Below are 15,011 nucleotides of genomic sequence, written 5' to 3'. Positions count from 1 at the left end.
TTCCGGATGGGGGACTGGGAACTCACACTTACTAAGCACCTTCTGGGTGCCGGGCATTGTATAAAGCCATTGACATTCATTAGTTCACTGACTGCCACCCCCACCCTGCAAAAGGCCATAGGGGGCAGGGGCAGAGGCTACACAAAGGCAAAGGCAATCCAGGGAGGGGCGTGGAGAAGCAGCATGGCTTTGACCTTGCTGAGACACCACCCAAGCACAGCAGATGAATGGTGAGTTGAGTCAAGTTGAAGCACGCAAGCCAGCCCCCACCCCCAGAGTCCTACAGTCAGCAACAGTTGCTGTGCTTCCCCACCCTCAAGCCCTGACATGACAACATGTGACTGGAGGACACCCAGCCCCCCAGTGGAGTGAATTTCCCCCTTCTCCAGCTCCAGGCTGGATTGCAGTTGCAGTCTGTGGCACCAATGGCCTCTGGCTCTCCTTTGCTGATCTCTAGGATGCTTGGTAAGCATTTTCCCCATCCCGCCTTTATCTCACTTCCAGGATGGCATTTCTATGGTCATGCCTGTCCTCAGCCTCCCATTGCCAGTGTTCCCCACGCCCCCCCCCCCCCCCCGGTGACAGCCATCAGGGAGTCCCTGGGGAGGCTTCCTGGCATGACGAGATGTCACAGGAAATCAGAGACATGTGTCACAAGAGACAGCACACAGAGCAGGGGAAGAAGCAGAGACAGAGGCTGGGCAGGGGCACCTGGGAGGCCAGTCCCAAACAGCCCCATTGGGGTGATAGACAGGGACCCTCGGGACCTGAGAGAGATGTAGAGAGCAGAGTGTGAGGCCACTGAAGTGCTAGCCTGAGCCCAGCAACCACAAAGTTCTTCTCTATCATCTTCCCCCCTGGGCCCCAATGCTAATAACCATGGGGGTGAGGATACAGTAGGAGAGAAGCTAAAGCCTCTGAGTCTGTGTATAGGCTGTTCCTCATGCCTGCACACTTTCCCTTGTTGACCCGCTCCCATTTTTCCAGCAGCACAGGAGGTACACGGTTTCTGCTGAGTGACTGTATGAAAGGTAACCCTGGGGCAGATGGAAAAGGCTCCTAAACCCATCCATGGGCCAGGGAGTGGGGGCTGGGCAGGGGAAGCCTGGGCTGCAGGAGAAGGGCTGAGAGGAGCCAGGGATAGCCGAGAGCTCCATCCTTGACGGCTTCAAGCCAGTGCTGAGGGCCTGCACAGCTGGCAGGAAGGCCAGGGTGGTCACACTGGTACCGTGCAAGCTGTGAGGCAGTGGCTGCAATTCACACAGGTTCTCTTGGATCTATTTCACACACACAACTACACCAGTAGAATTCTTTGCAGCAAGGTACTGAAAGCAACAGTAGAGGAAGGCAAGAATCCCACAGGGATAATGTCCTTTTAAGCTGCCAATGGCTCAGCCTGGGCAGAGCTGAGGAAGGAGGACAGCACCCCAGCTGATCACCACATGCCCCCCAATTCCAAAAGCAATGTTCCAAGCAATGCCAAATCTGCCTTTGTCCACTGCTAGGTCCCCTGGGTCTGATGCTAGTTGTGACTCCTACACTCCCAGACCAGCCATGGCAGATGGGGATAAAGCTGCCCCATCTTGGCCACAGTGACTGACCAGGGCCTAGCCTGTAGTAGATGCTCACTAAATCATTGGTGGATGAATAGTGGAGGAAGAAACACATAAGTCTTCTCTACCACCTTGACCAGCACATCCAGGGCTGGGAAAGCCCTCAGCCGCCCTGTCTCCCGCAGAAAAGTATGCTTCTCCTGGTATCTCAGGACCAGCCTTTTCCAAACCTCTAGCGCAGGGCAGGGGGGGGGGGGGTGGTCAGGGTATTTTTAAACGGGAAGAACTGGCCTAATGGCTGAATGTTGGGTGTTTTTTCCCCCCAGTGGTAGAAAAGAAAAACTAAGACTTGCTTCCAATCATTAGACTTTCAAAATGAAGAAGCTGGAATGGGAATAGCACAGCATGCTGACATAAACAATCTCAGCACAGGGCTGTGGGGGGGGGCTCTCTTCCTAGCTCATTTAGACTGAACCCACACTAGCTACATGTCATCGCTACTATTTACTGTGTGGCTGGCTCCTCAGTTCCTGGCCTGGGCCATGTCCTCTGGCAGGGGGTGGAGGGAGGAAGAAGAGGAAGAGGCAGTCCAAGGGAAGCACTCTTGGCCACCAAGCCTGCTGTCAGAGGTGTTTCAGGAGGTGGGGGTGGGGGTGGAGAACAGGTGATTCACTGGGCCCTCAGACATCATCCAGGTGAAAACTTGAAACCAACGAGCCATCAGAAAGTCACATTGCTTTTGGTCATACTGGGATTTGAACTCAGGACCTCCTGCTTGCCAGGCAGATATTCTACCCCTGCACCCCACTTCCAGCCAATTTTTTTGCCAGTCCTGGGCCTTGGACTCAGGGCCTAAGCACTGTCCCTGGCTGCTTTTTTGCTCAAGGCTAGCACTCTGCCACTTGAGCCACAGAGAGACTTCTGTCCATTTTCTATATATGTGGTGCTGAGGAATCGAACCCAGGGCTTCATGTATGCAAGGCAAGCACTCTTGCCACTAGGCCATATTCCCAGTCCCCGGCGTTTTTTTTTTTTGTTTGTTTGTTTGTTTGTTGCCAGTCCTGGGGCTTGAACTCAGGGTGTGGGCACTGTCCCTGTCCCTGAGTTTCCTTTTGCTCAAGGCTAGCACTCTACCACTTGAGTCACAGTGACACTTCCACCTTTTTCTGTGTCTGTAGTGCTGAAGAATGGAACCCAAGGCTTCATGCATGCTAGGCAAGCACTCTACCACTAAGCCACATTCCCAACCCCAGCCTATATATATATTTTTTATTCTGCTTATTCTGGAGACAGCACCGTCCTGCCTCCTTGGGCACAGGTCCTTCTATATGCTGTTTGGGTGTTCTGCTTTCCCCCACAGCTGGGATGACAGGCATGTACAACCACACTCAGCTCCATCCTTGGTGAGCTCAAACATCAGACATTTTTCTGCCTGGCCCTGCCATCCTCCCAATCTCCACCTCCCTTGCAGCTGAGATGACATGCACAAGCCCCTTGGTGCCCAGCGGATTCCTCGTAGTCACCCCTGTGTGTAACGTTTTCTGACAGGGTTAGGTAGACAGCACAGGCTGCCGGCAGCTGGGCTGTGGTGGAACCAGAGCACAGGGCGATCTTCTCCCCCCTCCACTTTCACTCCTCCCCCCCTCCCCGCCTCAGAGGCTAGAACGGAAACAGCCTGTGGATGGTAGATGTGGCCTCTGAACACGCTGTCACTCACCCCCTCAGACAGGGCTGTGAAGACACTCGAGAAAGCTCCAGGAAGGTGCCATGGGTCTCAACAACCCAGCCCTGCCAGAAAAAGTTACACACAGCAGCGATGAAAAGGGTCTCTGCCTCTGGCCACCCAGCTAAAGAACAGCTATGCCCAAGTCCTGTCCCAAGGCCCTCGGGACTGCACGGGCTTGCAATTCAGAGCACGGCAGATCTGATTCGTTAACAGTTGTAATTAATTAAGGTGGGTCCAGATTCAACATGACCCATGTCCTTACAAGAAGATGGGCATGTGACAACAGACTTGAGGTGACAGCACATGAGGACAGAGGCAGGGGCTGGAAGGGAGCAGCCACAAACCTGCCAGAAGTGAAGAGGGGATGAGGAAAAGACCCTACAGGTTCCAGAAGGCACGGGCCACATCAACGCTTTGCTTGGACTTCCGGAATGTGGAGAGGACACACGTTTGTTGTGGTTGGCAGGGCGTCGGGTGATCTTTGGAGTCTCCAGAGAGGAAGCAGCCAGAGAGGAGTGCCATCTTTAGAACCCTCTGAAGATCCTCATGATGAAGTCTAGGATTGCATTTGGAGACAGGCCTCTGGAGAGACTGGGTTCAATTAGGTCAAGAGGATGGGGTCTTAGTCCAACCTCAGAGTGGCATCTTTCTATAAAGATGGGGCACCAGCCATGGGGTGACATCGTGGATGAGGCAGCCATCGGCAAGCCAAGGCGAGGTCTCCCCAGTCAGCTGATTTTTTGTGACGGCAGCCCTTCACGTCAGAGACCAGCCTACCCATGGTCAGCTTTGTCACCTGTCCTCTCAGGGCTGGCCAGGACCTCAAGGACAGCGCCTGTCCCAGTAAAAGATGGTGTACTAACAGGAAACGGAGTCTAATTTTCCAGGCTAGGATAGTCTTCCTTTGGTATCCTTTTTTTTCCCCTCAATGATAAAACAAACGTTAAGAAAACCATTTGGCAGAGCTGGTGTGGCTCTCAGGTCAGATCTGGTCAGGCTGAGCTCTGGGTTTCTCTGGATGGTGACTGTCGGGAGGGCAAGCACAGGTGGGGAGGGGGGAGGGGAATCTGGATGTGTGTGTGTGTGTGTGTGTGTGTGTGTGTGTGTGTGTGTGTGTGATTTGTGCATGTGTGACTTCCGGCTCCAGTTCTATTGGCTGGAAGGACTTGAATTAGCTGAACTTTATGACTGCAGTGGCTTGTGAGGGCTGCCATGACAGAACGCCACATAAGGAGTGGTCCTCCAGGATGGACACCGACAGCAAGAACGGGAGCTTGGTGGTCCAATGAGATTCTTTCCTTTGACCAGGAAGAGGGAGCCAAGGACCAAAAGGACCCAAGAGACATGAAGTTTCTAGTATGCCTCTGGGGGTGGGGGTGGGGATGTCCCATCCCCACACTGGACGAGAACACCTGGTCTGGAGGAGCGGACAGAATTCAGCATGCAATCCTCATGCCCCGTGAAGATTGCAGGGTTACTTCTCTCTATGGTCATGATCTCCTGGCACCTTCACCCCAGGGCCATCCACACGGAAAGCCTGATGTATCGATGGCTTTCTGAATGCGAAGCTGAACAAGGATCCGATGGCTTCTGGAGCACAGCAAGGACACACAAACACGAACCCGGGCCAGTGGATCACCACAGTGCACTGTGGCCAGGCTGGTGGTTAGATGGACAAACAGCCTCTTCTCTTTCCCAAAGAATGAGCAAACACATTTTCCTCCAGTGTGTCCTTGAGAGTTTCCGATCTAAACATGTGCACTTTATAAACGGGGCTAATAATATGAAGCCAGGGAGGAGCCAGGGAGACCCTGAGCCTGAAGCATTAGAGATCTTGGAAGGTGGGCTTATGTCAGAAAGATCAAGAAGGGGAGGAGGAGGTGACAAGGTCCTCCCCTGAGCCCCCAGATGCTGCCCTTGACCCCCGGTAGACACTGATGGACCCACGAACAAGTCACGCAAGGAGGCCCTCCCTCCTGGGTCTTGCCAAAGGCAAGAAGGAGGAAAGGCAAGGGGACAGGCCTCGGCTCTCGTGGGCCCCTCATCTGCAGGATGGCCTCACCCTGCCCAGCTCTTCCCATCTGTTTGCATTCTTGGTACCAAGGCCCACAACCAAGCCAAGAGGTTCTCGGAGGATTCAAGGGAAGCCTGAGGTTAGACATGGGCACCCACTGGGCAGCTGGGCAGAGTCCAGGCTGTGCCCAGCCCAGCCCATGGGCACAGAGTTGGTCTGTAGAGCGGGCTGCATGGCGGGGGAGGATCCTTGACAACACCAGCCCAGGATGGGGGAGCTCTGTGACATGGGGCTCCTGACATGGGTGGGAACATCCAAGATCTACACATGGGGGAGCCACAGGCCCCAAATATGAAGATGAGGAGCTGCCTAACCCTTGCCGGGCCTCAAGCCCCGTTTCTGCAAGCGGTGAGTGGAAAGTGGCCGGGAAGGCCCTGGACTGCCTGCCCAGCCCTGGGGGGACACTGCCACTGTTCTTCCTGGCTCCAAAGCAGGCAGGGGGGCCCCAGGGCTCCTAGCAGTCAAGCAGTTGGTGACAGCCAGGGTGGAGGAGAACCCCGGATGCCAGGTTGGATCTCGAGTCTCAGCTCAGGTGGGGTTGTGACTTCCAAGTCCCCGCTCTGGGGCCTGGACTGGGCAATAGCCATATGACCACCAAGAATGGGCAGCCTCTAAGGAGCCATGGAGCAGCCCTGCGTCTCCTGCCTGTGGCCTGGCCACCTGTTGGTGGGTCAAGTCAGGACATGGGGACCGGAACAGACGATCAGGAGGCTTGCCTTGCCCCTCACTATCCCCACCCCAACGGCTCCCAGAGACCTTCAGGAAGGACAGTTTGCCAGCCCAGGTGGGGAGCAAGGCAAGGGGCAGGCAGAGGGGACACAGACCAAATACACACAGGCCAGGAGACCCCGGCTCTTCACAGAGAGCCCACCCAGGGACCCAGCACCAGGCTAGCACAGAGACTGGCTAGCTCCATGAACAGTTCCTCCCCACAGCTCCCCAATGGGGCTCCTGAAGACACAGACACACATCCTGTGACCATCACACACCCTAGGATCCACATCCTCTGAAGGGGGAGGGGAAAGAATGTACCAGAACCCTCTCACCCAAAGCCCTGGCTCTCAGGGGGTGCCATGAATACTAATGAGCTGTATGGAGCCGGCCTGGGAGCTGCTGTGAGATGAAATGGGGTGACAGTCTCGCACAGCAGGGGACAAGACAGGACCAGGGTCTCCAGAGACCCGCCCTCAGGAGACATGTGGGGCTGTTTGGCTGCCCTTTGGGGGCAGAATACAAGGCACCCCCCTGCCATTCCAGGCTGGGGGTGGAGCCTCTGGAAACAGAAGCTTCCACAGGAAGCACCCCCTCCCCATCTTGCCCCAGTGGCCTTGACCCAGCCCACAAGGGCAGGTCTCTGCCCTGCCTTCCCAGACACACAGCACAGAGAAAAGGAGCCGGCGATGCACCCCGTAGCGGGGCGGGGCAGGGCGGTTCCTCCTTGTCCAGCTGCGAGGACAGATAGCCCCAGTCCACTCGGAGACAGAGATGGCGACGCATGCACGCAGACCAGGCTAGGAGCCTCCCCCGGGCCTCCTGTCCTGGCCCCCAGCCCAGAGGCTCCGCTCTCAGCCTGCAGTTCTCTTCTCCCCGGTCCCCCTGCATCTCACACGTTGAGACCCCGCCTCCCTGGCCATTGCACAAGTCTGGGGTCCCAGGCTGGCCGGGTGGGGACCCTCTGGTGGTGAGCCTGTGGCCTCCTCGGCTGGCAGAGGGCAGAGCAGGGAGGAAGAGGCGGCTCGGGCGCTGAGGCAGCTGACACCGTCCCCTGTGCCAAGGTCACAGCCTGGAGGGGAGAGAAAAGGGAGCACAGTGAGGGGACACGCGTGAGGGGCCAGGCACCGCGAGGACTCTGAGCGGCCCGCTCCTGTCCCCCACGGGCCTACTATGTAAGGGAGCCCTGACAAACGCTGCCCATTCCCCGACTCACTTACACTGGGGGACAGCTTGAGGTGTGGCACAACACATCCTTCTCAGTGGAGAAAAATGGAAGCTCGGAAAGGTCAAGCGCTTTGCTCAGGGTACATAGCAGGAAACATCCAGGGCAGACTTTGAACCCAGAACTCTCCCAATGGAAGCATGTGGCCTCTAGGCATTGCGGACACTTGTGTGAACAAGTTTGCTGCCCACTGCAGCAAAAGGACTTCATTTAGTTGTCTCCTTGCTCTTAGAATGGAGGCTCCCAATACGTGTTCAATACATGTAAGCCACACAGTAATGTAAAGAATGCGTAAGAGAGAGAATGAATGGAAAATTCCATAGAGCCTAAAGCCCTCTGATGCCCAGTTACAGCCCTGCTCCATAGTGGAATCCAAAAAGGCAAGGTCCTGCTTCCTTGTTCCTCCAGACAGCCTGATGTCCTTCTACTCAGTGGACCTCCATCTTCTCCTCCCGAGCCCTAGGACAGCAGGGGTCATTGATAATGAGCCAACTGGGGCAGGAGCCTGTCTGCCTCTCACTTTCTGTTTTTGTTTTGTTTCTTGTTTTGGCAGTCCTGGGGCTTGGACTCAGGGCCTGAGCACTGTCCCTGGCTTCTTTTTGCTCAAGGCTAGCACTCTGCCACTTGAGCCACAGCGTCACTTCTGGCCATTTTCTATATATGTGGTGCTGGAGAATTGAACCCAGGGCTTCATGTATGGGAGGCAAACACTCTTGCCACTAGGCCATATTCCCAGCCCCTGCCTCTCACTTTCTGGAGACTGTTTGGAGCTGGGTTGGGGAGGGAGCGCAGGGAAAGATACCATACTCAGGAGATCTTGGGCAAGACCACAGGTGTACAACCCCAACAGGAACAGGGAGGGGTGCAGAGCCTCGTCACAAGACAGCAAAGGTCCCTCAGGGCCAGGAGAAGCAGGGAACCTCTCCAGTGGGGAATGCTGGGAGCCCAGAGTGGTCGTGATGGGGCAGGCCACTGGTGCAGGCGGGAGAGCTCTACTCCCTCAGGCCCCACGGAGGGCTGAGGGCACCACAGCTGGGGTTCCACCCTGTGCCAGGAGGAGCTAAGTCATGAAGGCCTGAGGTAGCCACAGGCAGCCTCCAAGTCCCAAACCCCACATCAGACTTGCAGGACAGAAACCTGGCTGGGAAGCAGGTGGGGAGAGGGGCGCAGTGCTAGGACAGGTGGGAGTAGAGCAAATGACCCAAGGTCAAAGGACAAGGCAGTAGACAGCAGTGTAAAGAGAGGAAACATACTCTGCAGACTTCCAGAAATGTCCAGGGTGAGATAGGCGGCGGTTTCGCTTGGGCAGTTTCTCCAGCATGTCCATGAGCTTGGTGAAGGTGGGCCGCTCCTCCTGCTCGAAGGCCCAGCAGAAGAGAAGGATGTCCTACAAACACCAGTGGGTGGTGGTTAATATGCATACTGACTTTATTGGGTCCGCATTGAAGTTCTGGCACTTAGCACCTCATAGGGTCTATCAGTTTGTCTACCTTTCTGCCTTACATCCGTATCCCTCTGTTGCCATTCATCTGTGTGTCTACCCACCCATCTGCCCATCCATCTGTTCATCTACAAAGCAGCATCCATCCATACAAATGCAATCATCATCTTTCCTCTACTACCCATCCATCCATTCACCCACCCATGTACCCATTATGTCTATCCATTCATCTACCCATCCATTCCTCTGTATGTCCATCCATCCACTGAGCCACTGATCCATCCTTCCATCCTATCCATCTATCCACCCACCCATCCATTCGTCCATATGTCCATCTACCTACCCATCCATATATTCTTCCATCCATCCACCTACCCATCTATACATTCTTCTTTCCATTCATCCATCAATCCACCCACCCATATATTCTTCTTTCCATCCATCTACCATCCATATTTTCTCCCATCCATCCACCCATTCACCCACCATTCACAAAATAGTATTCATAAAACCATCTAATTGTACTAATTCACTTACTCATTTTTTATCTACCATTATCCATCCATTCATTCATCCATCTTTCCTTCCTCTACTTACTTTCTGAGCCCATACAATAAACTAGGTAGGCTCTATGCTACCATACAGCAAGACCAATAATATTTCCAAATGTATTTTGTAGCATTTTTCTCAAAAAAAAAAAAAAAAAAAAGCAAGGGGTAGAAGGAAATGCTGAAGTCTCTTGCTACACCCTAAAAATGTAAGTAACCTTCAAAGTCACGGAGGAGGAAAGTTACATTTTTGTAGTCCTCACCCGAGAGGAAACCTGCAGGCAGGTAATCCTGACAGACACACCAGGTCATTACTGTTCCTCTGACTTATCTTTTGATCAAAAGAGAGGATTTGTCCTGCTGTGCCTAAGAGGAAAGTTATTAATTTATAATCAGGCTTCTCTGTGTCTACCTTGCTCTGAGAGTTAGATAATGCCTTAAAATTATTGTAGAAATGAAGATAAAGTTAAAGCCAATCACACTTCTGATATTTTAATCAATAGTTCTCGAAGGAAAGAAAAGGGACTGGCTGGTTCTGAACCCAGCCAAGTCCAGTGCCAGGAGACACACGGCCAGGTGTCAGTGTGCCCCTGGTGGCCAGCACCTGGAATTGCAGGCGTAGCACAGAGACCACTGGAGCAGCGACCACTGGAGACTCCCCCGACCCTGACTTCAGAAGGCTATGTGGGGGTGCTATTTACGTTGATCGCCCTCGGACAAGTGTGTGGAACCTTCTGGGGCTACGTCTGCTTCTCCCCGTGCCCAACGGCCCCTCAGTATCGAGGGACTTACTTACCGAGATTTCTTTTCCCAGGCCAATCTGGCTGAGGTTGGGTTTCATTCCTGTGCCCATCTGCCAGATGATGGCTTCTGCTGGCTGGGTCTTGAAAGGCCACTCCCTGGCGTGGAGTTCATACCAGATCGTGCTGTTGGAAGACGGTGTGAAAAGGAGGTGGCGTGGAGTGTCACTCGCCACCCAGCATCCCTTCCTTGCCAGTGTCACCTGCCCAGTGAGCCTCCTGGCTGACTGCTCCTCTCCTGAGTCGCTTCCTCTCAGGGCTGACCTTTGCCCCCCTGGATCACAGTTCCTGCCTCCCTCCCCCCAGTCTCCAACACTGTGTTGCTCCCAGGATGCCTTCTTCGGTGCTGGAGACTTTTGTCATCCTGGAAGTGACAATTTTGGGGGTGCACCCTAGTGGCATGTGCTTAGGCGGTACGTGCCTCTGTGCATGGTGGCAGAGATTGGGCATTTTCCCAGGGCTCTCACCTGGGCTGAGTGCCTAACAGAGGGATTTGCCACCTCTCAACTTTCAGACAGCCTGTGTGTGTGTGTGGTGGGTAACCTTGACTTTTTACTGAAAGCAGCAGGGCTCTGGGCATACATGAGGTAATGAGTTCATGGTGAACAGCTCTGTGTCTGAAGTTTGGATCTCGGCTCTGAGAGATCTCTGGCTGAACCAAATGGACCCCTAGTCTCCTCTAGACCCACTCAAAATGGAAGCCACATAGCTCTGGCTGAGAAAGGGTGAAATTCCACAGCACTCAATAGACTTCTGAAAGCCTTTTTTTCTTCTTCTTCTAAGTCATCCCTGCGCACCAGGTTCCCAAGCAACAGGATGCTCCTAAATGGCAGGAAGCCAAGAGCGCCAGGTCCTTCGCACAGCAACAGTGTCAGAAATAAGAGCCTCATTATAACTTCCTTTCAAGCCCAACTTTTAAGAAAAATCCACTTTGAGATGGGGGAAAAATTATTATTTTTTTGCTAAAGATAAAAACTCTTCGTGGAAAACCAATTACTTACTTTAGTACATTTTGTTAATTATGTTTTTCCCCCTTTTGCTAAACTGATACTAAAATATAGCCGCTTAATTACTGCAATTTAGTTTCAGATGAACGATATCTAACTGGATAAAGATTTGGGCACTAACTAATCAGGGCAAGTGACAGTCTCACAAGGGTCTAAGTGACAAGATGGTGAGGGTCGTGATCTGGAAATGCCCACTGGGGGGTGGCACTGAGGGTGCTCTAATATAACATGCTTCAGGGGTACCATGCCATGTCTAACTGGACACGTCTGCTGGCCTGCCACTGTCCCAGCCCTGTTCCCCCAGTCCTTGAATCTACCCACAGACAAGGCACGGAATGGCATGGCTATTCAAAGAACAGGGGCGGCAGAACGCTTGCTGGCTACCCTCTGACTGAGGTTTACATGGAGGGCCTTGCTAGGCAGGGGCTCTGCCTTGTGAGTCTCACCTCCAGCCCTTTAATGCTTTACAGTGTTTTACCGCTGTAATGGTGTGCAATTCCACACCCATGTGTCGGTTAAGATGGGATCTGAGTATCCTCCCTGCCCCCCTCCACAGGCTGGCCTTGAAGTACAATCCTCCCATCCTCTGCCTCCTGAGCAGCTACCATTACAGTTGTGTGCCACACCAGGCTTTTCTGCCCTAAATCTTGGGCTGTGTCTTGGAATCATCTTAACCCTTTACTTCCAAAACCATGTCATGCCCTCGTGTAGTGAGAGACATTGTTTCCTGACAAGACCTGAACTTCTCTTCCCTACACTCTGGGCATGGAAATGCCCATGCCCACAGTAGTCTCCAAGGTGGCTTCAAGTCAGGGACTAAATCTGACTTCCCTGATGCCCTAGCATCATCATGCAGCCACGTCTCACCTCCAGGGTCTCCACCTTGGTAGATGACATCATCCTTAGCCCACTCAGATAGTGGTGGATACCTGGACCCCACCTACGTCCAGCCCATCACCAAATGCCCACACATCTGTCCCCAAAATGCTTCTGTCCTCAGCTCCATACCCACAGGCACTGGCTCTGTGGAAGCCGGAGTCTCCCTGGGAAGCGGCCACCCACCCTGATGATGTCCTCCTCCATTCTGTTCCCTGCATGGCAGTCAGATTGACCTGATTGCAGTAAGACTCTAATTATGATTTAGCCATCTCTAGGCTCCATAACCATCAAGGGCTCCCTAGTGACTTAAAGATGAAATGAAATCTCAATTCTTCCATGAAGTGCCTTTAGGATTGGCTGGCCTCCCTCTTCAGTTACTCATCTTACCCTTTCCCTAACTCTTCATCCACTAGCTTCCTCCTTCCCCATGTCCCCCCCCCCCCATGTTCCTGCAGACAGTCTCTTCTTTTCCACTTGTGTACCTTTGTACACATCCCTTCTTCCTCAAACATCTCACTCTGCCTTATTTAACTCAGGCCTACGAGTCTTCTCCTCCTAGAAGACCCCCTAGGTTGGGTTGGGGTCTTTTTCAATTCTGCCAGTGTTGTATTTATCCCCAGCAGGGCACTCATCTTCTTTTGTTCCTTGTAGCTCCTCTATCACACAAGATCAGAGGAGGAAATACACGGTGAGTTGAAAATATGCCCATGAGTTCTGTGGTATTTCTCTCCGTGAAAGGCAACTCAGTGGAAATCTAGAATACATTTTGGTCAGCCACCCTGTGTCCCCTACTGTGGAATGTGTCTTGAAGAGACAATTTGGAATGTTTCTCCCACAAGGAAAATGCACAAGGTGATAGATAATGTGAATTACCCTGACGTGCTCATCACACAATGTGTAATGGGATAAAAAGCATCTCCTAAATATGCATAATTGTCATGTCAATCTGACATGACATGACTGAATGAGAAAGTCACAGAAGAGCAGAAATGATGCTAGTTCATTCCTGAGACCACATCACAAGTGGTTAGGGGGATCTTGCCACCACACTGTGAGCCCCCTCTCCTGATGACACGCCGACTGTCACCTCCTGAGAGAACCAGGCCGGCTCAGAGCCAGTCAGTGAAGCCGTCCCTACATTCCTGAGCAGACACTTGACAGAATCCACATTGTTCCAGGTTGCTGAGTTTGGGGAAACTTGTCATACAGCAGTAGCTAACCAATACATGAATGGCTTTTGTAGCCCAGCATCTGTAACAGTCCTAGCACATAGCAGGGAGCTAATGAATGAATGAGGTAACTTGGAATGGCCACATAACCAGTTAGAAACCAGCCATGGAGGCTTGTTTGAGCACTATTTTTTTTCTACTATGCTCCACTCCGGTCCCATGAATCTCACTGGGAAATCTACGCTGCCTCTCTCCTCTCCCCCTCTCAGGCATGGGGCCACCTACCCGAGTGCGAAGACGTCAGAGTGCTTGGAGAAGGGCAGCTTGTCCTCCTCGGTGTCGGGGGACAGCTGGCGGATGATCTCTGGAGCCAGGTGACACAGCCAGCCATTCTGGATGCGCAGTTTGTCTTCACGCCTGGAGAACCAAAGCTCAGACTAAGCCCCAACCCTGAATCCTCAGAGTCCTCTGCTGGTTTGGCTTTCCCACATTGGGCTCCGCCTGACCTTCAACCTGATGCTAAGACCCAGTAAAAAGTGCAGGGAGAGAGAAGAGAGAAGCCTGGGGGAGAAACATTCGAACCATCCAGGCTCCCATGACCAACAGTTACAGTCAACTCTTCCTCGTGGCAGGAATTAGAAAATACTGACTTAGCAAACACTGAGTCACTGCTTCTTGAGGAAGTACACAGGCCATAATCCACCTAACCATAACTATGTACTAGATTCTCCGTCCCTGAAACACAACCATGAACAAGACTAGCAAGATCCATGGCCTTTGCTCTTTGGTAGAGGAAAGAGAGCACAAATGAATTAAATACAAATGGTGGTGTTATTGGAAAAAAAATTAAAATAGTGGAGTCATCCAGGATAAGCAATGTACTGTGGGTAAAATGTGAACTCAGAGCTAGTCAACACAGAAGGTTCAGTGTGAACAAGGAGAGGAAGGGGAAGCTAGCTCCAAGGCGCAAGACAGGCCTCGAAATCTAAAGATTCTAGAACTCTAAAGAACATCACCAGCATAAATGGAACCACCATGCATCCTGTGAGCCAAAATGCACACAGCTGACTCCTTACTGATAGGAGTTGGCTCGCTCTTCCTTTATTCATGATAAACAATGCTGCAATGAACATCTTTGGGTAGAAACAAAATGTCTCCCTTTACCCAGCTCTATTATTGTCCCTCAGAATAAATTCTTGGAAGATACGGGAGCCATGTCCCTTCTGTTTACAGCAAATCTTTAGCAAATCTAGAGCTCTGCATTTGTGATGACCATCTCAGTAGAATTTTCATGAGGTTTTCAGTGATTGAAGAAAGAGCCAGTTAACACGGGGAAAGTAAGCCAAGGTGGGAGAAAGGGGTAAATCAAGAGTGAGATCATGAAGAACCTCAGCTCCCCTGAAGGTCTTTTGTGGGGCCCAGAGGTTGGCTGGACTCCTCAAATCTTCTAGAGTAGGGTTCTGACCTACGTGAAGTGTGACACTGGCCTCTCAGGAGTAAGTACTCATTCACATTCCAGAATTGTGATTTTTGTCCTGTCTGGACACCTTCAGGAACAGCATTGTCAAGCAGAGTGGTCCAAGATGAGAGTTGCTCTCTGGCGGTCCAACATGGCCGTTCAACAGGGCTGCTCCTAACCACACTGGCTGTCCAGCACTTGAATGACGACTATGACTGAAGAGCAGAACTCTTAACTTGATTATGTTTTAATTACAGTTAAATATACACAGCCACTTGTGGCTAGTGGCTAACAAGTCACATAACCCACCCACACCTAGACAATTTTGAACTAAAACTGAATTGTAACTTCAATATGGTTTGCTTTTTGTGGTGCTAGGGATCATGCCCGAAGTATCTGACACACTAGGCAAGTACTCT

The 15,011-nt window shown here is 52.3% G+C and overlaps 1 protein-coding gene across 1 annotated transcript in view; it reads right to left on the bottom strand.

The window, feature by feature from the left end:
* Positions 1 to 6,760: 6,760 nt before the first annotated feature.
* Positions 6,761 to 15,011, bottom strand: part of Ksr2 (kinase suppressor of ras 2) — a 199,554-nt gene continuing 191,303 nt past the window's right edge. The window contains exons 17-20 of the mRNA XM_048340914.1: positions 13,419 to 13,550; positions 10,075 to 10,204; positions 8,543 to 8,676; positions 6,761 to 7,136 (exon numbers count right to left, since the gene is read on the bottom strand). Of these exons, the coding sequence (XP_048196871.1) occupies positions 7,130 to 7,136; positions 8,543 to 8,676; positions 10,075 to 10,204; positions 13,419 to 13,550 (403 nt within the window). The 3' untranslated portion in view covers positions 6,761 to 7,129. The remainder of the gene's footprint in view (positions 7,137 to 8,542; positions 8,677 to 10,074; positions 10,205 to 13,418; positions 13,551 to 15,011) is intronic.

The sequence above is a fragment of the Perognathus longimembris genome, chromosome 3 (assembly GCF_023159225.1).
Source record: "Perognathus longimembris pacificus isolate PPM17 chromosome 3, ASM2315922v1, whole genome shotgun sequence".
Lineage (NCBI taxonomy): Eukaryota > Metazoa > Chordata > Mammalia > Rodentia > Heteromyidae > Perognathus > Perognathus longimembris.
Note: the sequence above shows the minus strand (reverse complement) of the source record. Positions and strands in the feature narration are given on the sequence as shown.